The sequence below is a fragment of the Charadrius vociferus genome, unplaced genomic scaffold (assembly GCF_000708025.1).
Source record: "Charadrius vociferus isolate BGI_N301 unplaced genomic scaffold, ASM70802v2 scaffold46, whole genome shotgun sequence".
Lineage (NCBI taxonomy): Eukaryota > Metazoa > Chordata > Aves > Charadriiformes > Charadriidae > Charadrius > Charadrius vociferus.
Window position 1 is genome coordinate 3,236,633 of NW_009648710.1, and position 27,182 is coordinate 3,263,814.

A 27,182-nucleotide genomic window follows, 5' to 3' on the forward strand; every position below is an offset into this window, starting at 1 on the left:
CAGAAATAAAAACTGAAATTTACAGAAATAAATTCTGAAATTGTTATTAAGTGGATTTTTCAGCTGACATAACAGAATTGTGTGATTGTAACTGGAAGTATTAGATTAAGCAGAGGAATTAACTCAAAACTATTGAAATGTGCATCGTGTACTGTTTTCCCTGTGTCCCCTCCCAGCATGTTGCATGTTTGAAATGTCCTGTGCAACAGTGATGCATGAGCATGAATATTAAATCTTTTGTGCCTTTGCTATCTGAGGAAGATCTTTCTAAAAAGGTTTTTTATTAAGATTTCTATTTTCCCTTCCTCGTTTTGATGCCAGTCCAAGTCTGTTGAGCAGTTTACAGTCTCTGTGAGGCATGATTTAATTTGCACTGTAGTTTATTGTCTGTGATTATGCATTGAAGCTGTCAGATAGCTAGGATGAGCAATGAAGTTGCTCTGAGAAATCTACTTTGGGTCAGGCTTATTCTATGTTGGGTAGGTGCTTTGTGTCTGCTTCGGTTCTTGACTGGGTTGGAGCTAGGAGCAATGGAGAAGTTCTTCTTGGTGACATCTCTAAGAAGCAGTTAGGGTATAGCTGCGTGTGTGCACCTCCTTTTCTCACTTGTCTCTGTTGAGGGAGGAGCCTGCTTTCCCGTGCCCCTGGGGTGGGAATTACACATGTATGGCTTTTTGGATCCAGATGCCTGAACGCATTATGCTTGCTGCTGCTGTTAGTGGTGCAGGAGGTAGAAGCAGGGGTAGGCTTTCATTTCTTATAGGAGAAAGGGATTTATACTGCCTGCCTTTTAGTCATATTGTTACTCCCACTGTTCTGTTTCAGTCTTCTCCGTTCTCTTTGCAATATTCCCTTTATTGTGGGACCCAGGGTGTAACCACTTTCTTGTGGAGTAGTTTTCCTATGTGGAAACATCGGTGAACTGTTCATGGTTTGATTTTATACACAGACTTCTGGTTTCATAACTTCTGATTGCTGATCAAAGTTTTGACATATGGTAGTGTAAATGATGGGTTGATTTAATATTTTGAGTTTGTTACCTTCTCACCTGCCTGTGTTGTAAAGAGGGGGAGAAGGCTGATGCTGGAATACAAAAGGGGATCTCTTTGCTCAGTGTGATTTTTCACTAGACTTGCACCCCAGTCAAGGTTCATAATTCAGCTGAACCACTGACGCTGGTAGAGATCTATCAGCAGCAGTCATGATAAAATTTTCAGTGTGCCTTGAACTGTACAAAGATCTAATTTGAGATTCCTGTAACCCAGTAATTGCACTAATAGTGAACTCAGTGATGCATGACAAGAGGATATGCTTCTCTATCTTAAAAGAAGGCATCTCTCTACACTGCACTTAAAAATTAAGTTTTAGTTCTGTGAGGAAGGAGGTGCAGTGAGGACCACTGACTTCCAGTTCTCAGCATTTAGATCTGAAGGTGCGGAGAATGCTTATTTAAAGTATTTATAATAGCTGGAACTATTGTCAATAACGAACAATAACAGAATTATTTGGTCAGCCAAAGGTCATTAATTCCCAGCGGTAGTAGTTCCTGTCCCCAAATAATGTTATGTGTTTTTCCTCTCTTCTCCATCTCTAAATAAGCTGTCTGCACAACTGTAGGCAGCAGGAGAAAGCCCTGGTCCTGCCCAGTTCCCTGCCCTTCGGGACTGAATTTGCAACTGGGGGAACTTGTGGGCATGGCAAAGTGTAGATACTTGCTCCCTGGATTTGCAATTTAGAGATGGAAAGGCTAGACTCTCCAATCTGTTAAGCAGTGTGACCTTCCTTTTCAGAATAACCAAGGCCTCCTACAGAAAATCTCAGTTGTCTGCATTCTGTATGAATTTATTGACTTACATTCCAAAGATCAGTTTTGCTTTGTGAGATAGCTTAGCAGTTGTGTTCAAAGCTCTTGTGCCTGAAGAATTACCCGTAAATATTGTGAATGTCCTTTAAAACTTATCTTGAATGCCTCAGAAGTGCCAAAATAGAGAAAACCAGAAGTTTGTCTTGCCCTGTGTTGGAAGGAAAGCAAATAACCAGGAAGAGGCAGAAGTGGGAAGAATGTCGGTATTCCTGTCTGCCAGAGCTGGCACAAACTTGTTTGCCTCCGTGTCTCCTGTTTGTACAACTGGACCAGCATCTATCAGAAAAGGTGACATTGGCTACTGGCAGTGTACTTTCCGTCACTTGGCTTTGGCTTTTGTGAAACATGATGAGTTGAAGCCTGTGATAAAGGTGGAACAGTATAAGTTGTTTTTTAATTTGTTTGGGTTTAGGCAGCTTTTTTTTTTTTTGCTTTAGTAGATTTAGTAAATCGAGCTTGCATTGGTCATGTAGCAGCAGCTGTAGAACTACAACATTTAATGCGACAATCAGTTCTGCCTGTGACCTTAATTACTGATATGTTAGTCTGCTTTTTTTTTTTTTTAAGATCCCATACTGTGTTTTTTTCTTTCCTGTCCTTTAGCTTGTCTCGTTCAGTGAGTTGTACAAAAAATAAAGCAACAGTATGGGCTTTGCTTTTCTAGTAATAGTTAAAAGCAACAAAGCAACATTTTTTACTTTTTAAGTGTATGTACGTACGTATATTTGTTTGAAATTCTGTCCCTGCAGATGGAGGAGAAAAGCTGTTGCTGAATAGGTTTTTTAAACTTTGAAAGTCGATGGATGACATTAAAAGTCAAGGCATGATCGTTATTTGCCTTGTATGAGTCTAAGGTGTTTCTGGTTGCTCAAGGGGATCTAAGAATAATTTGGATGGGAGAGATGCTGTTAGAGGTGCTATCTGAAACAGTTTTAAAACCTCTGAAAAATCATCAAATATTGGGGCAATGTGACTGTCAACGTATGTTAAGGAAAGATAATTTTTGCCTGAACATCTTATGGATGCAGATGAATAAGTAGGAAAAAAATAGAGAACTGCTTTGAATAATAAATTACACCACTCACATATGTTCACTTGCTAGCTATCTTTTAATCTGTGATGCCATTTTGTAGCATTTTCATTAACTTTGTTGTTATGGAGAAATTAGATCTCCTCATCCTCAAGTTTCAATGTAGTATTTTATTCTTTAACATTTATCCTAGAGGTGATAAATAAATACAGTTGTTACTAGGTTGGACTTTTTTCATTTCTTTGCGAGTTGTTGGTGTGGAGTATCGGGGCTGAGTAGAGTAAAGCTGATCTTAATACTTGCCCAGATCTTGACATATGCAAGATTCGTGTGTTGGTAGGTTATTACTTTGTCAGTTGTTAAGTCAGGGGACTAAAACATGTTTTAAGTAGCTTACTTATTTTTGTGGGAAAGCATATGCTGATATTGCTGCTGTCTTTGATTAGTGTGAGAGTTTCTTACTCTTACTAGCCCTAGTTTGAATTCTAAAACCTGACCCATGAATGAGTTAATAAAAAATACTCAGATTCACAATTATTCCTTTTGGCATTTACACTTAGATTTCTTTATAGATATACTATTGTTATGTGTTAAAACACTTATCTTATAATAAAAGTCTTTCATATATATATATATATGCCAAAAGCACAGTATATATTACTAACTCGTGGAAGAAAAGATGATGCCTAAAATAACATGAAAAGGAGTTACAGGTGGTGTTCATGGTTATTTCCTCTCTGGAGAGTAGATTACTGAGGGCTATTTATATACCTAAACAAGCAATATCTGAACAATTCATGTCAGTGAACTATTGTTAACTGTCCAAGAGAGTGATTCTTATTTTTATTTTGTTTAAAGCTTGCTGATGTTAGAGGTCAGAGTAGGAGGTGAGGTGAAATGGGGACCTTGAAGTGCTTCCATTAATTTGCTTAGCGACCTTAAGAAAACTACTCAGTTTCTTCTGCTTGTTTTAGGAATGTGTTACAATAGGGCTAACTCTTAGTGACCTGAAATGGTGTGGACTTCATATGTCCGTTTAAGATGCTTTGGAAAGGTTTGTAAACATTAATAGAGCTGACAGCTCTTCAGATTGTTTCATTGTTCCAAATTATTTGGAGAAAGTAGGGTGTCTTCTCCAGCCGGCTTTGTTGAATTTGCTGGGGGTTATTTTTTTTTTTATTTTACTTTGTTTTCATTCTTCTGTTGTTGATGTGAAATGGTAATCTGGCACGAAATACTGGCTTTTTATTTAGCCTAGTTTCAAGACTAACAGAAATGTACTGCATGCAATTCCTTTTTCTTTTAACTATGAATTCCTACAAAAAGTAATTTTCTTAAAAAAATCCCCAAGTTAAAAGCCTTTTCCTGAATTGCAGTATTTTCAGAATAAACCTTTGTCCTACTGATCTTTTTTCTAAAAATAAATTGTCTTCTTATATCGCAGTTAGTCACAACTGTATGCAGCTGTGAATCTATACTGTAATTAGCCTTATCTTTAAGGTTATACAGATCGTTTTGGCCTATTTAACTTGAGTGTTTGTAAATCCAGCAAATGAAAGCTACGAAGGAAAAAAATCGACGATGTGGAATTACATTAAAGTAATTCAGTTTTTCTTTGCTACTGGTAAAGTTCCCAAGATTTTCGCCTTGGTCGACTGGTAGATATTATTAAAGCAGTAGTAGTTTGCTTCTAATTATACTTTAGCGGTTGGGTGATGATAAGAGACTCCAGAATTAGGCTTAATGGTAGTTTTGTAATGACTTTGGGTTTTATTAATAAATACGCCAGGGTCTTGAGTTTATTTCTCTTTCAACAAACAAATAAAAGAAGTATAAAGCTATTAAGGGGGGACAGAGTGGAACTTTAGCTTGGTTTAGCAGTAACGCATGCAAGCTGCGCTGCTGGTTTGCTTTGGTTTCACGAACATGACTCTATGATCTGGAGTAAATAAGTGGAAAACCAAAGATGAAGCAGAAGTTGGAAGAAAGGTTTTCTGTACAAGTGTTGTGTAACTGGGCACTGACAAACCGGGCGGTTTGTTCTGACCTGGGGCTTCTACCTGTATCGCTGTGAGCACTGCAGTGTGTTCGCTGAAGCTGTGGTGCCGTCTCGTCTTTGTATGATGGGCTTAGCGTTGATGCGAGATTGGATCCTTCTGGTCCAAATGCAAACTGCTATATATTAACAGCCATTTATCTTTCTTCCTTTTTGAGGAGTGGCATATCCGAAAAGTGGATGTTCAGGATAACATGTCCAATGTGTCGGAAGAGAGGAGCACTAGACAACAGGACATTAAGAAAGGACTCCAGTTTATAGAGTATGATTTTGTGGTTTTATGCTTGTGTGCTCATACACGTGTATATATGAGATGGTTAGCTCTGGGAAGGTCCTTTTAATATAGCACCAGTGGAGGAAGGAGGAGGACCTGTCTTTGTCCTCAGAGTATTTTCTAACATGAATATGGAAATGGAGAGCAGTCTCCAAGAAATGACAGACCCCCCCTTTGTCCCCAAGCAGAGCAGATTGAAGGTGGGAGGGTATTCCTTTTCTGCCTTTGAGAAAAATCAGCACTGAATTTTTTTGGTGGGTGGAAAATGTTTATAGCCTGAAAATTCACCTTAGACTTACGGACAGCTACACCTAAGCTGTAAACTGTAAGCTCCAGCTACACTTGCTACTGAAAGGGATGGGTCTGCTCACCGCTACCCAAGTGTTTCAACTGTCTGGAGCTAAAATTTAACCTAATGAAAAATCATCTTAGTAGTTAATTTTCATTTGGATCAATGCCAAATTCTTCTCTAGAAGATCCTGGCTAACAAAATAATTGTGAAATTTCACACTAGTTCACTGCTTGCATAAAGCATTCTTTGGGGAAAAAAACCCAACCCTGCCCTTTCAAAAATTATTTAGAAACGTATTCTTAGGTAAACTATATGGGAAGGGAAAAGGTTCCTGTTTTTCTTCCTGAAAAGTTACCAGTAAATACCTCTGTTGTGTGCCATACAAAAGAACTCTTAAAATTCCTGTAGTATCATTGGTATGACTTAATTAAAATTGATGTTTTCTTTTGACAGATAATTTGTCATTTTATAATACTTACAAGAAGATTGCAGTTCTCCTCATGTATATGTTTCTGCACAGTGGAGGAGAAGAAGGAAATTGTTTTTAAACAAACACGGAGGTTTTAAACTCATAGCATTCAAAACCTTAATACGTTTTGAACAGCAAAGTTAAGACCGGCTTTGTAACTTTAAATGAAAACGGGTCATTAATAATAAGAAAACACAGTTGCTTAACCAAAACTAACCTACAGCACTCCCTCCTTGTTCAGTGCGGACAATGGACAGTGTTTAGTGATTTGCCTGTTGCAGCAAGTGAGACTGCTTTTCCTAAGAACCTGTATTCTCCCATGTTGATCGTCTTTTAAGCAATATGTATAATAAGTAAATGTTTTAATTTCTTTTTCTAGATCTACTTTGCCCTATCCAGGGACGCAAGAACAATATGAGGTAATGAAATTACCTTTTGAGTTTTCAGAAGGGTTTTTAATATGGGCCTATCTTTTTATAGTTATTCTTGGTTTTAATCATTTAAGTAATGGTATAGTATGAATGGTAATTTACAATGTCTCAGTATTGGATACTTACATTGTGATACAGTTATTCAGATATTTGGATACCCAGGATCATATATATGTGCTACATATGTATAAAAGTACTTATATAGGAGTTCAGATTAACTCTTTCTCTACTGGTGTTAGGGATGAATTTGTGGCGTTCATTGGATGAAACAATGTGCTATTCTGAGTAAAGTTTACAATAGCACAGCAAAAGTGAGATAAAAGGACCTCAGTCACATAAACCTTCGTCAAGTATTTTGTTTCTGTACATGTTATTTTGCGTATTTTTTTACTTATATTTTCAGACTTACCTTTTTAGCCTTTTTATCCAATGGCAGATGGTTTCATTGGATTTGAGGACATATTAAATAAAAATGCAGTTGTTCACATTTTAGATTAAAAAACATCTTTTGCTCTGCAAAAGCAGCCTTTATGCACTACCGGTTTGGCAGTTGCTGTGGCTGCTGCTTGCTAGAAAAATGTAGGGAACATATATATTGTATGTCATTTTTAACTTATTTATACACAGTAATTCTATTATCAGTACTTCATCCTCTCTTTTATTTACATGTATTGTGGTGTTGAATATTAGAGATTATCTTGGAAAACGTCAGAAGAAAAATACTAGTATAGATAAAAGTTTTGCATTTCATTTTGATTCTGTGAAATTACAAGTGTACGTTTTCTATTTAAAAATGTATTTGGAAAGACGGAAAATAAACAACAAATACTGCCGCTGATGAGTGTTTCTTTTCTTTGTTCCAGTTATTTATACGAGAGCTTGTTAGAAAGCTTTTTAATGAAGGCAATGATGTGTATCGAGAAGGTGATTGGAGAGGATCACTGAGTCACTATACAGAAGCTATAAATATAGCTGATTATGCTAATTCTGAAGAAATCCATGTTTCTGATGATATTTTAGAGAAGCTGCACGTGAACAGGATAGCATGTTTTTCAAATATGGTAAGCTTCTGTTTAAACTGTAAGATTTCTCAAGAACCGTGTGCTTACAGAGTATGAAGACACGGAAAGTTTCCTCGTGAGTGAAAAGCTCTTGGTGCTGGTTTGAGAAAATCATCATTTTGGCATATTCCTTAATCTCTTCTTTTTACAATTGTAAACATTGAGATATTTTTAGTCACTAATACTAGAGTCTTAACATAAAAGAGTCATACTAGGCTTGGAAGTTGATGGAACGGTATTTTTACCCATTTATACTGCTGATTGCACCCGAGTCTGCTGCTCTCTCTGTGGAATAAGGTGGCTCTTGTGAAAGAGCTAAATTGTCTTCATAACTATTATTGTATTTTACATGAATGATGGCTCTGCTTCTTTTTAGTTGCACAAGTTGGTGACTTAGCAAAACTCATACATGCAGTGTGCAGTGGCCTTGGTGAATGTTTTATAGTGTTTCAATACCTTATTCTAATACAGTTTAAATTCAGTATTTCAATGATAATAGTTCTGATTAGCGCCTTTTTCTTTTTTCTCCTCATAGGGATTGCATGAAAAAGTTCTAGAAGATTGTGAGATAGCATTAAGATTGAATGAAAACAATTTCAGAGCCCTCTATCGGAAAGCAAAAGCTTTGAATGAACTGGGAAGGTACAAGAAGGCTTATGATGCTGTAGCAAAATGTTCTCTTGCTGTGCCGCAGGTAGGCAAATTATATATTGATGGTTATTTTCAAAGATTTAATCAAGACCATTGAAGGTTTTTTGGTTGTTTTGGGTTTTTTTAATGCAGTAAAATATTTTTTGTTCCTCTAACAATTATTTTTGTTGTGGAATTGAAGGCTGGTAGCAGAGATTACAGTTCCCAAGCTCAGTTTGTTGTGTTAACTTTCAGCACAAGAAGTAGTCAATTTGCAGTGAGGGTCAAGCACCATGAACATTTGCAATAAACGCTAGAACCACTGAATTAATTGTTTAAAATTCTCTACAGTCAGAAGTATACTCATGACATGAGGAAAAACCACACATAATTATAACGTACAATATTGATTCTTTTGATAAGTGTGTTGCGGCCTTCCAAGCATTTAGTAACATTCCTATCCATGCATTGTCCTCCATCTGAATCACTTACTATGCACCTCTAAAGTTAGGCAATCTCTATATCAGCAAACAGTGTGTGATGTAATAGGAGAGGTTCTGTAGACTGAAATGCTGGTCCTGAGGATCTGATTTCCATGGGTGGTTGTGGTTTTTTGGTTTGTTGTTGGTTGTTTTGTTGTTTGTTTTTTTTTTAAAGAGTTGGAGTGCATCAAGTGCACTCCTGCAGCACATTTGATTTAGTTTCATCCGAAACGAATCTAATTTGACTCTTTGAGACACTTCATAATGCAAACTAAAATGCAGTGAGAGGATGATTAAGAGAATGACTTCAGAAATACATTCCCAATTTGAACTAAAATGCTGATGGAAACTACATGCTTTGCTCAAAATAGGCTGATCACAGGACAGATTACTGAGATGCATTTTTTTGCCTTTCTGTGTCAAAATTACAGTGAAATTGCTAGACAAACTGTTGAGCATAGGTTTATCTCTTGATATAGAGAAGGTTTCAGCTGTGTTTCCAAAGACACAGCAGTTTATCTGAATGTGTAACTTTGGACTTTGGATCCTCACTTTTCACCTCCAGATCTGAATGTTTTCGCTTAAAGCTTATATAAGTTTTATAAATAGCTTTTTCTAGCCATAGGACATGTTCTGAAAACTAAATCTTAAAATAATTTTAATGGATAGCTATTATAACTATAGGACAGAGTGAAATAGGACCAGGTTTTTAACTCAACTTTTCTAGTTGTATGATGCAATTACTGCCAAAATACAGAGTTCTCATTAAATATTCATCAGTGTTATGTAGTAGCTGACATTATGGTAATCAGAAATGTGGCCATGAATTTGTGTAAAAACAAAACAACAAAAAAAACCCTGGCCCTCAAAACCAAACACCCACCCCAAGTAAACAAACAAAAAATACCCACCCACAAAACTGAATACACCCCAAAATACCCACCCACTTCTCTGAACTTCTCTGGTTTTGGAAAAATTTTTTACGTTATTTTAAATTCAAATAAGTGGAAGAGAAGGATACTGTCTATTTTCTGGCTTTTTTAAAAATGCCAAATATTGGAGTAATTTTGCTTGAAGGTAGCTGTATTTTTCAGCGTTAGCTTGCAGTCCCATATGTTTGTGGAGGAGTAAAGATGCATTATGAGACCTTCTACGTATACGAATCTTGCAGAATATAGACTGAGATGTAAACACGTCTCGACTAGATGACAGTACATGTAAATTATGAAATTTTATTTATTTCTTTTAGGATGAAAGTGTGATTAAGCTTACCCAAGAACTAGCTCAGAAACTAGGGTTAAAAATAAGGAAAGCATATGTAAGAGCAAAGGTAAGATTTTATTTTAACATTTTACATTAAGGTTTCCCTCTCTTGATATCAAGTTTGTATTTAATGAAGGCATCTTTTTCATTGCAGCCACCTTCCTCAAATTCAGTTTCTAGCGATGTATCAACTCAGGTAAGGTTTTGCTTGTTCTGAGTGCAAGCTGACTTTAAACCACAGGGAATAATTGTTTCGTAACTTCATGATGATGAAGTGAAAATTGTGCAATTGACATTTGATATAAGATGCTGTTATTTTGAACTTTAGGGTTCTGTCGATCTTTGTGTTCAGTTTTCCTATATATTTATGACAGAGTGGGACACAAGATTATCATGTAAGTTATCTTTGTAGAATAAATGTTAGCTAAGACTTTAAATCCAGTGCAATGAATATATTTACTTGTAATGTCTTGAGGCAAGGGCATAGTTAATGTGCTTGCTTATTTATTTATTCATTTATGTATTTATTTATTTAGTTGACAGTTATCAAAGTGAAGGGTGCTGAGATAAAGTCCCATTTAATTTATGCATTTTTCCAAATTCAACCTTCACTAGCAGCTGAACTTGCATTTATTTTGCTATTTGTAATGTGCCTGAATAGCAGTAGTGAAGAGGAGTTCATCTTTATCTTACAGACTTTTTTCACAGGAATATAGACAATTTAGCTGTAATTGAATGAGGAAATGTAGGAACAGCTCATTTAAGATACTGTTTAGACTCTTTCATTCCCTGAAGTATCGCTCTTGTTTTTGATGGTTGGTTGCAGGTTTTTAGTGATACTGTGAGTGGATTTCAGTCTGCAGATGGATGCATTATCTAAAAAAGTGTTTGACCTTCAAATGCCATTAGACTTCATAAATTTCAGATTTTCTGAAACCTAAATTTGAGGACTTAAATTCTTAGTCTGTAAATATGTGTTTGAAAATTTTTAATGGCTCTTGTGCAAAGTGCTGAGAGGTATTTTTTTCTCACTTACAGAATTCTTCGTCTTCTGTAGAAGATATTGAGTTAGGTGAGTCTTGGTTGTGTGACAATATTAATGCTAGGAAGCTAGATATGCCGTGCATATCTAGTTGTATTTGTTATGAAATTTCTTGAGAAAATTCATCTTGTCATTTGAAAGGTCTGTGGTAAAAAGTCTGATCTGTTTACCTGTAAAGCTACATATTTACGTGGCTGAGCAAATTTCCTTTCAATCTCCTCAACTTGATTGTAACTGCTCCCATAGCAATTGTCTCATACTGTTCTCTTTAACTGGGAAAAATAGGGAGGGGAGAATATGCCAAAGATTTAGTAATGTATCAGGTCTGTAACTTTTCCTGTCTTTTCTAGTTTGAGTAATATATAGACACCAAGACATAGATACGTATGAATTGGAAGTTAGTGGAAGCTGAAAACATTTGATGTGGTTTTGCTTAAACATTCTTCATGTTTCTCCACTTCCGCACCCCGCACATTGTCAGGGTAAAAGTTATGCAAGACATTTTTACATCTTTGAACAAAAGTTCCAGTCATTCCCATTTTACCTGTTTCAGATTTATCTGACCAGAAGCAAGAGATGGTTTCTGCTGCTTCTTCATCAAACTTTATTTCTGAAGTGTCTAAAGTGTCCTCAGTACCTGTACCATCTTTATCTTCTGTTATGCCTCTTCAAGTGGAAAAGGTTTCTTTGCCTTCTGCAGTGTTGGCAAACGGAGGGAATGTTTCTTTCTCTATGCCAGAAGCATGTTTAGATTGTGGAGATGGAGACATAATTATTGGTGAAGAACTTGATGAATTACTTGATTCTGTGCCTGATCCAGATGCAAGTGTAATGGTGAGACTTTTGTTTGTTTTCTTTCTCAAAAAACTGTTCTTATGAGTGGAATCTCATGTTTTTATCAAGTTGGGCTCGTAGTGAAGTGTGAGTTAAATTTCCTAGTTACACTGAGCTGTATTTGCGCGTGATGGGGTTGATTTTTCTCAGGTGCGGATTCTTGCAAATGCGGCTGCAGAGATGCCAGGACTCAGCAGAGCTCCAAGGACAATTACATTGGGTTTGTGTGTTGGAAAACCGGAGTGAGGTTGCTGAGGGGGAGATACTACCTCAGAAATACTGCTATACCACCACTGTACTACCACAGTGGGAGGGATTCTACTTTCAGGAAGTACTCTGAATAGTGAAGCAGATGTTTGAAGCCTGGGCTGGTTTGGGTTTGGGTTTTTTTGGTGCGAATAAACCCTCTCAGAACCTGAGAGTGTGTTAGAGTGCCCAGCCTGCCAGCGTAGAAGCTATAGTTAAACTTCTGCTAATGACTTTGCAGGACAATAGTACTTGCGCTGTGGTCTTCTAGTACATTCAGTAGTGTTTGCAATCAGAGCTTTGTCCAGATCCACCTCCTGGATAACCAGAAATAGTTAGACCATCATGAGTCTAACTTTTTGTATTTTTAGAAGAGATTATTGGAGAGTGTGGTTACATGAAGAGTTGTTCTTAAATACACTGTCACTTCAGAGCTAGAACAGACTGTGAAGCATACAGAGTTTCTCAACTGTTAGTCAAAATGAGAGCTCTGATTGATGAGCAGAGAGGTCTGGACTTACTAGCAAGGTTACTGACACTGCTGTGGCCCTGCCAGTCACGTGGAGCCCTTAGTATTGCAATGTTCACTGAAACTGTGGCATACGTAATTATTCAGTTAGTTGTGATTTTAATTCCTTATTCAGCTGTGGATGCAGTTGTAAATCTTTAAATCAAAAAATACTTTGGCTTCTAATTCTCTGTTGTATCCACTTTGTTTTGTAGAATGTATTTCAGAAATACAGAAAGTACTTATTTTTAAGAGACGCTAGGAAGTTCCGTGAATTGGTCAGGCAGTTGGACTAAACGATCATTGTAGGTCCCTTCCGACTGAAATTTTTCAGTTGTAAGCTAACAACTTGGGGAACAGAGGGAGTTTCACATTGGCCCAACTCTATGCAGACCAGTTTGGTCAGCCTCCAGACAAGGGGGGAGGTTTTGGGGGCAACAGGGAGAAGGGAGGGAGGGAAACTTCCCCTACTTAACTAAGGTGCGCAGAGGATATGTTATTTTCCAGGGTGGGGGGGGGAAGGTGATCTGGCCTTTGCAGAACATGGTATCATTTGATTATATCTGAGGATTTATTTCAAAGCTAACTCCTAACTATTTACTGTACTGCAATTTGAAGTGTGTTCTCTTTATTTAGAAAAAATCAGGTAGATTTCTGACTCTTCCTACTTTTCCCTATTGTCTTATGTTTTTAACATAATTTGGAAATTCAGCTCTGATCGGATTCATAAAAAAATTCGAATCTGTTAATAAGTTACTAAACTTCAGCTGATTGAACCATTGAAGTGGTGGATTCATGGATAATTCCTTGCATTAGGGCATTGTTTAGGGATTGATTACTGTAGTTCTCTAAGTGTACTGTAGCTCTTACAATAGTGTGGTGTACCTTTTATTGTTGTTTTTTAGTAGGTATATAAAAACTTTGCAAGAACGTTACTGAAAGAAATACTCTTACACATTGTGTTCTTGAGAGGTTTTTTTGCTTTGTGTGAACATTCTTTTTGAATTTCTTTTTTTTCCAGCAAACTACAGGAGCCAGAGGACCTATTCCTGCAGGAAGTGTAGCTCCTAGTGTACCTTTCTCTGCCTCTTTGCTGGGGACGCTGCCAGTTAGTGCAGGATTTGTTCCTTCACCTTCTCTTTCAGAAATCTTTTCACAGCCTTTGGCTTCTTCACTGGAAAATTTTTGTTCACCATTAAGCACCTTTTCAATCAGTGACCCAAAAAGAGGTAAGACATGAGTCTTAATATTTAACCTTTTCTGCTGAGAGTGAGTTGTGCATGAGCCAACTGGCTTCTCTTTTTAACAAATGAGTTTTCACAACTATTCAGTAATATTTAGCACTTACATAACATTTGATCTGTGCTCACAGTTTTTGAGAGTATTGATAATCGGTGTTGGTTGTACACAAGAATTTAGAAGAAAAGAAAAAAGCTTTTGTTTACTTGGGGTCTGCATAGTCATGCTCCAAGCTCCCTCTGTTCAGTTTTTCTGCATTTATTTGGTAAGTTGTTTGTTTCAGGTAAATAAGGATAGAGAAGGAACAAGGGGTTTGTTTTTGTTTTTTTTTTTTAAATAAATGTGTTATTACAGCTGAAACCACTTTTGATGATTTGGCAATGAACAAGAATTCTAAAAGGGTAATATAACTATGTGCTCTGACATGATACCAGTATTACATGTTTGAATTCAAACTCTAGGGACTATAACTGTGTAGTGAAATCAGGTATGTGAAATAATGTGAATAATGTGAACTAGAGAAGATAAAATAAAGTTTTGTCTCTAATTATCAGTGTTACAGGAGCATGCTCGCTTTAGAACGAAGCCAAATTTACAAAATAAAATTAAAAATAGAAGAATCCTCTTAACCCTCTTTCATCTCCTCATTTTTGCTAGTCAGGTATTGCTTATTTACCTACCCTTTTGTACTGCACAAGTATCTTCATGTTGCTTCAGCATATGCCTGTGAAGCTACTGCTGATGCTAATCAGATGTTTACATTGAAGATGATTACCTGGTAATTTTTCAGCCGAGATGTTTACGAGGGGCTTTAACATAATTAAAAAAAAAAGTAATCATAGCAAACAAAAAACCTCAAATCTTTGATACTTCTCAGGAATGATAAATAATTTTTTGCATAGGCTGTTTTGGGGAAATGATATAATCAAACCTTCTTTTTATTCCTTTAGACCTCTCAAGTTCAGCTTCCAGGGATGGAACACCAACACTTAGCAGTAATAATTCCCCATTGTTTGTAAGTATTTTTCATGTTTTCTTTCACATCAGGCCAAATGTTAACGTCTTGAAGGCTTAACATAGATCTTAATCTTTACAGTAGATGTTTCTGTTTTTAAAAAAAAGGGACTTCTACCATTAAAATATGAATCTGGCTTGGAAAACAGTTGTACAGTAGCTCACAGCAATGGTAATTGAACGCAAAAAATTTACAAATGTTGTTTTATATATGCAAACTTTGACTACTGTCATAGCAACTTTTCCATTTTGAGGAACTTGCTGTGAAATACTGTGGAAGTGTAAAATAACCAACCTAAGAGAGAGAAAATCTCTTACCGTCCGAGTGCCAAACGTTAGAAGTTCTGGAGAACTGTCCTAGTACAGCAACAGAGCAGAGATCGCCTTGTGTCTGAGAATCCATCTGGTCTCTGTGATCTAGTCGTGCTGTGTATTTTCAAACATTTTGCTGGCCATTGATTTTGTGGGCAAGGGTGGCGTGAAGGATGGCATCCTCATGGGTCAGGATGGAGTAATAATTAGCCTGGCAAGGGCTGCTGTACTCCCTGTAGCTGGGTGGGTCTTGTTATACGCTTAGTCGGTGCTGGGTATACGGCGTTTGTAAAATCTCTGTGTCCCCTTCTCAGACACGTAGTGAAGTTTGTATTTTGAATTTTTTGTGTGTAGTCTTTCTTATGCTTTGAAGAATAAATTCAGTAGGTTAAATTTTAATTGTAGATAAATTAAATTATATGGATCGAGTAAAATATGCTTTCTTCCAACAGATTAATGGCCCTAGTAGTTTGTTTGGGTCTGAAAATTACATGGGAATCGCAGGCCAACCTAGGAATGACTTTTCAAATGTTTTTAGCAGTACAACTGCTAATACACCTGTATCTTCAGCACTTGCGGGAAGAAACCCATTAGAAGGCACACATGAGCTAAGACAGGCCTGTCAGTTATGTTTTGTCAAAAAAGGTAAGAGGCTTTTGGACTCAATTAGGTTGATTTTTAAAAGATTAAAAAGCATACATTTAAAATTTTAGTGTTCATAAGTTAAAATACTGTTCGTTTCTAAACAGTGTTAATCCTGACTTGTTCTTTGCAGATGTAGTACGGTCTTATGATTAAGGAACTGGTAAAATGTTTCAACCACTATTTTATCTTCTTTCTTCTTGTCCTTATTTCTTGCCCGAATAGATTGATTCCTAAAACCACCACAAATCACCACACGCTTTCCCAACCTGTAGGTTTACTATGTAAGGTCGTTCACATTCTGTATTCACTTTCCTCCCAACCCCCAGGGTACTGTGAAGAATGACACCTTTGCTCAAGACTAAAAAAAACTCTCAGTACTCTCTCTGATTGGCCATGGGGAATTGAACCGCAGTTCAAAGTACCTGGTAACCTTCACATCCCATCTGTTTTATTGTTCTTTCAAACTAATTCTAAATCATAATCCTGAGGCTTCCAAACCTTAGTAATAATTAACTCCAGTGTATTGACTCAAAGGATCTTAACCAGTATTGGGCTTTAATAGAACTAATCTTTTAGGCCTGAGCTATTGCTGTTAAACAGAGCCGTATTCTAGAGGCAATAGGTTTTATTAAGACTAATCCTAAAAATAAGCATTGTCTTTCAAGTCATAGGTGTCATTGATATTGATATACTAATAAAGTGCAGTGTAGTAATGGATCTTACAAAGAATTGTATCAAGACATTTAAGGGATGACTCTTGTAGTTTTAAGAACTTTTATATTAGTTTTATATTATTTTTACAAGAAAAATCCATGAAACAATATTTGAAAAAAAACACAGAACATGTGCTGTTAAAAGCAGGAGCTATAAAATGTTGGTGGGAGTACTTGGCACATTCCTATCTTGACTTTTTGTATCAAAGCATCTTATTTCTTCTGTTTCTTTGCATCTCTATCAAAGCCTTTAAGTGTCTTCTGATTTTGCTCCCTACTTTTGAAATTGTACTGTTCTGTCAGCTTCTTGTCCAGGGAAACTGGTTCACACTCTTGTTTTTGTAGTCCCTTAAATACCAAATTGACTAAGCATTGCTTGTCTTTAGACTTTCTCCCCGATTTCTTTGTTTTAGTGGTAATGTAATCTTCACTTCAGTGTCATCCTGAAGACTAAGTTTAAAGCTACGCATATTTTTGTTTCCAAAATCACAAAGTTCTGGGATTGGCATTTAAATTTTTGGTACATGTGTACTTCTTACCTAGCGTGTTTTGTCTCTGAACATAGTAACTATTCTAATACAACAAAAGTGGAAGGTTGAGAGCCATTTACTGATCCTTGGAATTCATCCACATTGACTTATTATAAAGAAGCAATTTAAGTTTTAAATTAGTGTTACGGAAACGTATATTTTGGAATTTGAAAAAAAGGCAGCAATTTGTCGCTGTCCCAAAGTAATCTGGTTGTAACACAGCATCCCTCCCCAAATAACTTGTGGGGTTTTTTTCTTGCTGAGACTGGTCCTTTTGTAAGTATTCAGGTTTTTTTCTATTCTGCTCGACATGGTTGTTAATGATTTTTGGTTCTTCGGAGTTGCTGGTGCAAATAGGAATTCTATACAGTGTGTTCATTGCTTTTGGGCTTATGTGCCAGTCTGTGTATGGAAATGCTAAAAGTGTGCTGCAATTTATGCAAATATAAGCAATTTTCTGTGATTGTTACAGGTCCTAAATTACTGGATTATGCTTACCATCCCAGTTTAGAACATAAATGTAAGAAGGATATTCTAATTGGTAGAATAAAAAACTCTGAAGATAAATCATGGAAAAAAATACGTCCAAGACCAACAAAGACACAGTATGTGGGACCATATTATATATGTAAAGGTAGGTGCTATAGATAGTAAAATGTTGATGCCTACACTCAAAGTGATAATAGTTTAGCCTTTCCACAGTGAAGTATGGAATGAGTTTTTATTCTTGCTCATGGGAGGTTGAGAAGGAAGTTCACAGGGTTGTTTATATTTTCAAAGGCTGAGAGGAGAGCCATGTTTGACCATTAATGTGATTATTAAGAGAACATGCACTGTACTTCTCTACTGCTCTTCATCATGAATAACGTTGCTGCTGAGCGCTGGGCTGTTACTGTTCAAAACAATAACAAAAAAGCATTCTTAGACTTTTGCAGTATGGACCTCTACTTATGATGTAAGCAAGATGACTCGTGGATTAATTAACAGCTATATCTGACTAAAGGGTATTCTGGGTTCTCAGCGTTGTTGCCTTAGACGAGAAAAGGATAGTTGATGGAGGTGTGCATCAGCCTTTCTGAGGGGTTTGATATTTTCAGCAAGTCCTTTGGCATCAGGTTTTGCTTCTGTCTGCTAGAACTAAGTGACCTATTTACAACAGGTGTAGCTTCTTTATTAAAAACATTAGAAATTGAGATAGTGGAAGTTTTAAGTTGAATTTCCAATAAATGTTGTGTAAAAGCCATGTCATATTCAATGTTATCATGTTAGATGTTGCTGCTGAAGAGGAATGCAGATATCCAGGTCATTGCACATTTGCGTATTGCCAAGAGGAGATAGATGTGTGGACGCTGGAGCGCAAAGGAGCCTTTAGTCGAGAAGCTCTTTTTGGAGGAAACGGAAAGATCAACTTGACTGTGTCCCGACTTCTTCAAGAACATCATGGATTATTTATGTTTCTTTGTGAGGTGCTGCTTTATTTCTAATGACACAATAAAAATGATAGTAGATAATAAAATTACCTGGAAAGAAATGCTTTTGTTCATGCATGACTATTTTGTAAACTTTGAAATACATGTTCAATAATCATCTGTCTAGTTTTTAGATTAGAGACTAGTTGAAGTCCCTGTTAAAAATCTTTAGGGTAAGGTATATTTTTACATGTATAAAATACATACTCTATAATTACCTGTTTTTGTATTCCAGAAATGTTTTGATCACAAACCCAGAATAATAAGCAAAAGGAACAAGGATAACTCATCATCTTGTTCTCATCCTGCTATGCACGACTTTGAAGATAACAAGTATGTCCAAAATACCATCTTTTTAAGTTTCAAATTAAAAGCAAGGGTTTCAGGGCATTTCTTAATACTGACTTTCATTTCTTACGTGTTGATTAATTTCTCTTCCTTGCTTACTGACTGTTGTGCTTTGGCAGTACTGATAAGACAAACCTACTGAACAAGGATTGTCTCATATAACTAAATTGAAAATGAACTATTTCTTTATCAATGCATTCAAAATTAGTGGTATACGCCCTCACATTTGAATTGTACTGAGTTTGCTGTCAGTTTGTTAATAGCTTATCTACCTGGGGAGCTGCATTGTTGTAAATAGATGTGTGATGTTAAATTAATATAGAAATTCATAAGTTTGCTCTCTTTGGTCTGTTTTGCTTATTTTGCTGTAGTTTTAACTTGGTCAGTTAAGAACAGGTTTGCCTTAATTACTCTGTCTGAAATAGACCATAGTCCTTATTAATTCAGTTGATAAAAAAACTGTGTGAGGAAAGTGTCTTTAATTATTCTTTGAAAGTTAACAGAGACTTCGTAGTGGTGATAGTGTTAAATAAATTTTGGAGAATTAACAGATGTTTTTATATGATGGAAACGCAAGTGGGAGCACTTTAATTGCTTTGTTTGTACTCCACTTCCCTATGTTGATGAAACATTGGAGCTGTAAGAGCTAGGTTGTTACTCTGATGCATAACTCTTTGTTCAGCGGTGTTGTATAAAAGAGTAAGTACTTGTGTTTGTGTTTAGATCAGGATATACACTTGAAAGTGGACATGATACGCTTTCCCTCTTGGAAACCAGTGATCCAGTTGGATTAAATTCAGTAATGCCTCTGGACGTGCCAGACACCTCTGGATTTTGCAAGAGTGGTGTTCCATGATGTTGGTTTACTCAGCCTAGAAATGATAATTAGATGCTGTTTCCTTCTGGAAACTTTTTTGGCTTTCTGATTTCAAGTAAAAAGTGTTTAAAAGACATTTGAATAATCTGTCATGAGGGATGGTTATTTTGTGTTTTTCCACACATTTTAAGGAATATCTAAAATTGACTGTTCTCAAAACAGGTGCCTTGTCCACATTTTGCGAGAAACTATGGTGAAATATTCCAAAATCCGCCCTTTTCAAGTTCGATGTCAACTTGACCTGTGCAGACATGAGGTGCATTACGGCTGCTTACGAGAGGATAAATGCTTTTATGCCCACAGTCTGGTAGAGCTCAAAGTCTGGATAATGCAAAAGGAAACAGGTGTGTTTTGTGAAATGCTCACATTACTCTTCATTGTAATGCCATTTCTTCCTTGTCTCAACTCCCCTCTGAAATTAGCAACTTGGGATCAGTGTATTCACTTACAATTTGCTGGAATACTTCACACAGCATATTCAATAAACAGTAAAACAGTTTTTATTTTTAAACCTTCAAAGTTTGGAAGATCTTGGTCAAATTTCTTCTTCACAGAGCGCTGAAAGAAAAGCTTGAAATGTTTACGCCATTGTTTCCCTCCATCCCCCAGTACAAGAACCAAGTTTTTTCACAGTTAAACATTTCTTTTAGCTTACTGCCATTCTAATATTCTTATATAGTGGGCCGGAAAATAAATCTTTCCAGTTTGCTACTCTGTCTCTCATTAATGTATGTCTTGATAAAACGTAACTATTTTTCTTGCATACATGGGACATTTTGGCTGCTTTTTGTTGATCTGGCTTGTTTTTGTTGGCGGCTTTGAGGATAACAAATTTTACTACTTCATTTCTAGCTGATAGCTTTTTAATGACATGTCTCTCTACTTACAACCCGTTCCTTGATTATGAATTCCAAACTCTCCATGACTTTTTTTTTTTTAAAAAAAAAGCAATGGAACTGTTAGCAGGAAATAATTTGTACCACATAACAGTTGCTCATTCTTCCTACCTTGCTCTGTATGACAGCAGTACTTTATGTATTAAGTAATCATGTTGGATCATTGTGATGGATGGAGGAAAAAGGGAAATGTGGCGATCCCGATGTGTTACAGTGTTTCTGGCATTTTTGCCCCTTTGTGTCTGTGATTTATCCTCACCCGTCCCTTCTTTGAAGAAGAGGCTCCCTGTTGCTTCAGCATCTATCTAGATTCTCGTACAGGCGTACTGGCACAAGATGTCATACTGACTCGACCTGAAAATTTTGGAGGAAGAAAGTAAAATAGAGAGAGACTTTGCTGATTTCCTGTTCACTCTCCTGGGATGAGCCTTTAGAAACTTCTGTCTGAAAGTAAAACAGTTATTTTCTTACCAGCTGCCCCTGCAAAGTCAAGGATAGCAAATACTTACTGTATAATTTCTATTTTGAAATAAGGGTTGGGTTCTCCAAGGAACTGGATTCATCAAGGACAGCATATTTTTTATTTTATGATGTGTTCATGCTGCCCTCATGCTTAGCCAAAGTCAGTTAAAGCTCAGCCTCTGCTCTTTGGACGAGGTTCCTCTTCTTAATGTGGGAAGTAAAGGAATGCTACTTTACCAACCCTCAAATCCAAACATAGATGACAGTCTGTGTGGAATTAGAGCAGTAAATATTACAGTGTGTGTGTGAACAACGTATAGCTCCAATAGGGACCTTAGCCAAAGTATTTATAAGAATGTTTTTTTTCTGAAACAAAATGTGATTAACAGGGCTTGCTTAAAGACTTCATAAAGAAGGCAGGGGCAATCTAGTGTCTGTCAGCTTGCATTTTGGATGGTTTTTCTGTGGTCCGTAATACAATGTAGCTTTTCTAATTAAATTGTCATTAGAGGTTTAGTACATTATGTTTAAATAAGTACTCAAAGATGCATCTTAACTTATTTGAGCAATCTGTAATTTAAGAAACTTTTCTGTTTGCTTTTCAATGTGATGATACATACAATATTTCTGTTTTGGGGGCCCTCATGAAATTCTTAAGTATGTATATATGTGTGTGTATGGATGTAAACGTATATCCACACTCACGTTCGTGACTGTGTGTATATGTATACTATATATAAAAAGAAAAAATAGATAAAAGCTTTGGGGCTTCAGTAGCATTCCAATTTGAGCACGTCTGAAATTCTACAACAGTCATAAGTGCTCAAGACCTTTTTCCCTTCCTTTACAGATATTTCACATGATACTATTGTTCAAGAATCAAAGAAATACTGGCAGAACATGGAAGCTAGTGCACATGGATCACAGGTATTTTCATGTTTCCCTTAAACTAATTATATAGTGATTTTGATAATTCTTTTTCTATGTCTCTGTATAATGTAGCTTATGTTAGAAATTACTTTTTTAATGCTTTCTTCAAATAATCTCTTTCACTGTAGGCTTTCTTTGGCTCGCTCCATTTACCCTAAAATGCCTACTTTGCTTCTAAGCAATTCCTTTTTTGCTTTGCTTATTCTGTCATAGGCGGAACATAAAACCTAAATATAATTTCCACGTCAACTGCCATAGGGCAGTTAATTATCTTTTCAATATGTAGGACTTCTATGTGTTTAGTTGGTGTATATTATCACAACTTCTGGGTACATATACCTAAATCAGAAATAAGTTAAATCAAAATGCATTTGTTAAGAAATATCTAGTTTGAAATTACAAGCTAAACTATTACAAGGCATGCAGTGTAACATCTGCTTCCCAATGTGTTGCAAACTTTTATCATAGGGGGTAATTTCTAATTATGTATGGATTTTTTTTCAGATACAAAATACCTTTTATTGTTGTTGTTATTTTTTTGGCTTAAGATCCTTGGGAACCAAATGAAATATGGATCACTTAATTTGAAGATGAAGTTTGTTTGTGGTCAGTGCTGGAGAAATGGCCAAGTTAATGAGCCAGACAGAAACAAAAAATACTGTAGTGCAAAGGCAAGACACCCGTAAGTAAGACCAAACAGTGAAAATTTTACCATTTTGTCAGCCATTTAAAACCTCTTTTGGGAAACTTTGTTACTGCTTAGGAGAGAGTCATACAAGGAATGAAAAAAAAAAAACATATTGAAGCAGAACATTTCTTTGTAGTATGTTAATAATTGGTAATGAGAAACACTTTGGTGGCTGTTTGGTTTTTTTGGTTTCTTTTTTAATTATCAGTTATGGTAGAGTTTCAGTAGAATTTAGTTAAATGCAGGGTGAAAGCTTTATAAAGAACCTTTCTGGGCTTTCCTGGTTCTTCTTTGTGTACATGGTGTGTCTTTATTAATAGAATTTTCTTTCATTGAATACATGTTTTTTAGATGGACCAAAGATCGCCGTGTGGTGCTAGTAATGTCTAATGAACGTAAGAAGTGGATGACCATTCGTCCTCTTCCCGCAAAGAAACAAGTGCCTCTGCAATTTGATGTATGTTAACCTAAAACTAATGTTTCAGTTAAGAAACTGTGGTAACTGGAAAATACTGGTAATTGGGCTGGGTTCATAAGTTCTGCAGAAATTCCCATGGGAGTCTGTGGGAATATGCTAATAGTGCTTCTACAGAGTTCAGCCTTAGAAAAGTACTGATCTCGCGTGTTATTACTGAAACCCTTTCTCATCAGTGGAAGTTAATAACTTTTTAAGTGATTTAACTAAGTTCTTACTATTTCCAGTAAATATCTCAGAAATAGTTTAGACATATCTGTGGTCTGGTAATGTGGTAGGAGGCAAAAAGCAGTCATCATACTTGCTTCCAGCAGTTTGCTTTTTCTAACTACAATATATGAGTTTTTTACAAAATAAACATGATTTTATTTTTCATGTGATATAAATGTCTGATTGGGAGGGGAAACGTTAGCCAAGACTGAACACCTATGCCCATTTTCTACTCTCATCCATTTTACTTTATATTCATAAGGATATTTTTTTAATTCATGTTCCAGTTGTGCAATCATATTGCTTCAGGCAAGAAATGTCAGTACGATGGAAACTGCTCATTTGCTCACAGTCCTGAGGAAAGAGAGATGTGGACCTATATGAAGGAGAACAGCAGTAAGTAGAAGAGCAAACCTCACATGTTGTAAACCTAACTGTTCTTCTTTTATTCTTGTTCCTCAATTACTTTGTAATCCACTTTCTTTCACTGTCTTTTGTAGTAAACTTTGCAGGTGCCTTTTTAAAAAAATTTGAATAAGTCCAGACTGGGTATTCAAAACCGGTATTAAATAAAAATAGCTACATATTATATATTTGTTGTTTGATGTGTTCTTTAACAATAAAGCAGTTTGTATCAATTTTTTTTAGATGTGTTCAAATAGTATATTGATCCATGCAGCCATATTGCTTGGTGTTTATAGTCTGTATTGCCATGTGCACACAGTAGGATTCTGTTACCAGCATACGGGGGCAAGCTATCTGCAGAAGAATTTCTCCCCCTCCCTCAGTGTATTTGCTGGGAATTGCTATTCACTTTCTGTGAATGATAATATCGTGATCTGCAAGAAAGCAGACTAAATTTACCCCAAATTGTAGCACACTTTATATTAGTACTTTGAAATTCAGATATTCGTACACAGCAGCACAGTTATTACCTAGTGGCACAGTTGTTACCTGTGCTTTGGGTGCACGTTCAGAAATGTTTAACATCTTTCTTTCCCCTAGATAAGCAGAAGTGGGTCTTGGTAAGTGGCCAGAGATTCGTATTGCTATTGGCTCGTATCTCTAAACTCTGTAACTCTGCATTGTGTCCTTCCTTTTTTCTTCCTACAGTAGGTGGGGACTAAATTATGCTTGCAAACTCAGTCATTTATTTAGTATTCTGAAACTCTTGCCTTAATTGCTAATTACTTATTTTAGCTTCTGCTCTCATTAGTTCAAGACTTGGAGCAGTTGTATGACATATGGCTAAAAAGTCAAAAACCAGAAAAAGGAGATGATACAGCTGCTCAGGCAAACAAAGAAAATGGGAAGCAAATTCACATGCCAACTGACTATGCTGAAGTTACAGTAAGTATCCATAGGTATAATTCTGAATTCACACGTGGAGGTTTTTTTTTGTGGTGTGTGTCCCCTGCCCCCCCAGTCAGTGACATACGTTGTTGGCCTTATTTTCTTGGCGCTTCCTTAGATCATAGCTAGCTCCGCTAAATGCAAACTTTAACTGACACTGTAAAGCAGTTCTTCTGAATCCTCTAAGGCTAATGGAGATCGTAAGCTTCAGGTGATTATTTAAATAACTATATCTGATTAGGTAAACAACAATTTACAGGCCAACATAAAGAAAACATTTAAAATGTATTAGAAACAGTTCTTTGCTTGCAGTACTGAATTCTCAATGTTTTGTTTTCAAATTCCCTGTAAAATAGGTGGATTTTCACTGTTGGATGTGTGGGAAGAACTGTAATAGTGAGAAGCAATGGCAGGGTCACATTTCTTCTGAAAAGCATAAAGAGAAGGTTTTCCACACTGAGGACGATCAAAACTGCTGGCAGTATCGCTTTCCAACTGGATATTTTAGCATTTGTGATAGGTATGTGGTTTTAAAGATGTCAAAGATGCTCCTTTTAATTCTCAAATGTAGCCTGTTTACCTGCAGTAGATTTTGTGTAAATCTGTTGAAAGTTCTTTCCACTGTTGGAATCTTCTTGGAAGGCTAAAATTTTCAGAATCTGCATTATAGAGTTAAAGATTCAATTTGCTGGTACGGATAACTTTGTTACTCCATTTTAAGTAAAAGATTTTGCACGTTTTTAGCAATCTTTAGAAACTGTACAGCATACAAAGCAAGTTAATGTTTGTTTGCAGTCTTTGCATGGAAGCTTACTTGCCCCTTTACTAAATTTTTAAGTAACACCATACATGTATTTGATGTTTTGAACACTACCAGACCTCGTACATGCAGTATAAAGTGAATACAAACTGGCATGCTTATAACTTAATATAAAGGTACTAAGATAAAATAGATTCTTAAGTACTAAGTACTTAAACCCCAAATTTAGTTAACAAAGGGTAATTTATTAGTTGGACTTTTTAACAGTAGTAGTTCTTTAACTTAGTAACTTAAATGATAAGGTATTGATTTACCTGATAATTTGACCTGTTGAAATTAAAGGTTTCAGGCATGAAATGACTCAGTAAAGTAAGAGCATGAAGAACAGAAAGAGCCATCTCTTGTCCTCTGTACGTACTTGACAGCTGGGAAAGGAAAATATAATCAAATGCTAAGCAGAGTTAGTATTGTCTTACTTAAAAAGTAAATACTCTTCCAATATTTTTTTCCCTTAATATTTTAATGTATTTGAAAAACATGACTAGAAGCAAATACCTAGATACAATAGTGTTCATGATAATTCTATGAAATACTATATGAAATCTGTTTTAACAGATATATGGCTGGTACTTGCACTGAAGGAAACAACTGTAAATTTGCCCATGGAAATGCTGAACTCCATGAGTGGGAAGAACGAAGGCAAGTTTTAAGAATGAAGCTCAGCAAAGCACGAAAAGACCACTTGATTGCTCCCAGTGATAATGACTTTGGAAAATATAGTTTTTTGTTTAAAGATTTAAACTAATACTGAGATGACACATACATGTTATCAGCTGGAAGCATAAACCAGAAAATTTGACAATAATCAAAAGCATGTGACAGAAAAGCTGCAGGTTTTCTGCTTTTATTGGCATATATTGTTCCTCCTGAACAGCAAAATATAGTAGATTTAGGGGGATTGAGCAGACCTGTCTATGCTCTCATGAAACAGAGTGGTGATTAAAAAAATCTGAAGTATTACGTGCTTACTCACCTTCTGTTGGACAGAAAGTTAGGAAATAGAAGGGGGGAAGAGAGGTTATACTGTCTAGGAAGCCCCCTAGTATCAGTCCTTCAGTTGAAAAACTTTAAGGTATCAAGGTATTATAAAACAGAGCGTTATGGGCTAAGAAGAAAATGATGGATGAAAATTCTTCAGATCTTTTAATGGAGAGGATTTGTTTAAAACAAAGTTTGCTACTTATCTATATGTAGGTTGCTAAAAAGGATTTTCTTATTAAAGATTTTAAACAAAATAACCATTTAACTACACTATATGTTGAATGGGTATTTTTTCTCTATTTGTATGTTTCAATATAATTTACTGAAAAAGGATCTTGGGAGGAAAAAAAAGTATTAATTTTTGAAAATGAAGTAGTTAAAATTCTGTTTCTTGGTCTTTGCTGTTTAAATGATGATTTTGAAAGATTACACTTGTATGTCAGTATTGTGTATTATTGTATGGACTAATGTTGCCTGTAATAAAGAGAACTTTACACAAAGCTGTTTTCTGCATGTAGCCTCTCAGGATTGAGATTTTTTGTAAAAATAAACAAACAATGATGTGCTGATTAGCAAAAGCTTGAGCACCTGTAGCTAAAAAAATTAATAAGTTGGTATTTGTGTCTCCAGCTGCTTGTTTGCAGTTTTCTGTATTGTCATTAGCTCATTGCATCACTAAAATAACAAAAATGGCCAACTAACTTGTGACATAGACAAGTGTTTTGGAGCTACGTGGTG

General features: G+C 36.1%; 1 protein-coding gene across 1 annotated transcript; it reads left to right on the forward strand.

The window, feature by feature from the left end:
• Positions 1 to 5,141: 5,141 nt before the first annotated feature.
• ZC3H7A (zinc finger CCCH-type containing 7A) lies at positions 5,142 to 26,650 on the forward strand. The gene is made up of 22 exons (XM_009886588.1): positions 5,142 to 5,212; positions 6,365 to 6,404; positions 7,280 to 7,477; positions 8,013 to 8,171; positions 9,839 to 9,919; positions 10,007 to 10,048; positions 10,891 to 10,924; positions 11,448 to 11,728; positions 13,504 to 13,711; positions 14,672 to 14,736; positions 15,500 to 15,692; positions 17,408 to 17,569; positions 18,205 to 18,401; positions 18,640 to 18,737; positions 19,792 to 19,973; positions 21,838 to 21,914; positions 22,466 to 22,599; positions 22,957 to 23,062; positions 23,578 to 23,686; positions 24,507 to 24,640; positions 25,000 to 25,163; positions 26,019 to 26,650. Exons 1-22 carry the CDS (start codon positions 5,145 to 5,147, stop codon positions 26,206 to 26,208), a joined length of 2,922 nt encoding a protein of 973 aa, XP_009884890.1. The 5' UTR covers positions 5,142 to 5,144; the 3' UTR covers positions 26,209 to 26,650.
• Positions 26,651 to 27,182: the final 532 nt, after the last annotated feature.

Excerpts from the sequence above, each read along its gene's own strand:
- ZC3H7A (XM_009886588.1), top strand. The coding sequence starts at position 5,145 with ATGTCCAATGTGTCGGAAGAGAGGAGCACTAGACAACAGGACATTAAG. Across the intron at positions 14,737-15,499 it reads GTAATAATTCCCCATTGTTT|ATTAATGGCCCTAGTAGTTT; the intron begins GTAAGTATTTTT and ends TTCTTCCAACAG. Across the intron at positions 23,687-24,506 it reads CTATATGAAGGAGAACAGCA|TTCAAGACTTGGAGCAGTTG; the intron begins GTAAGTAGAAGA and ends TGCTCTCATTAG.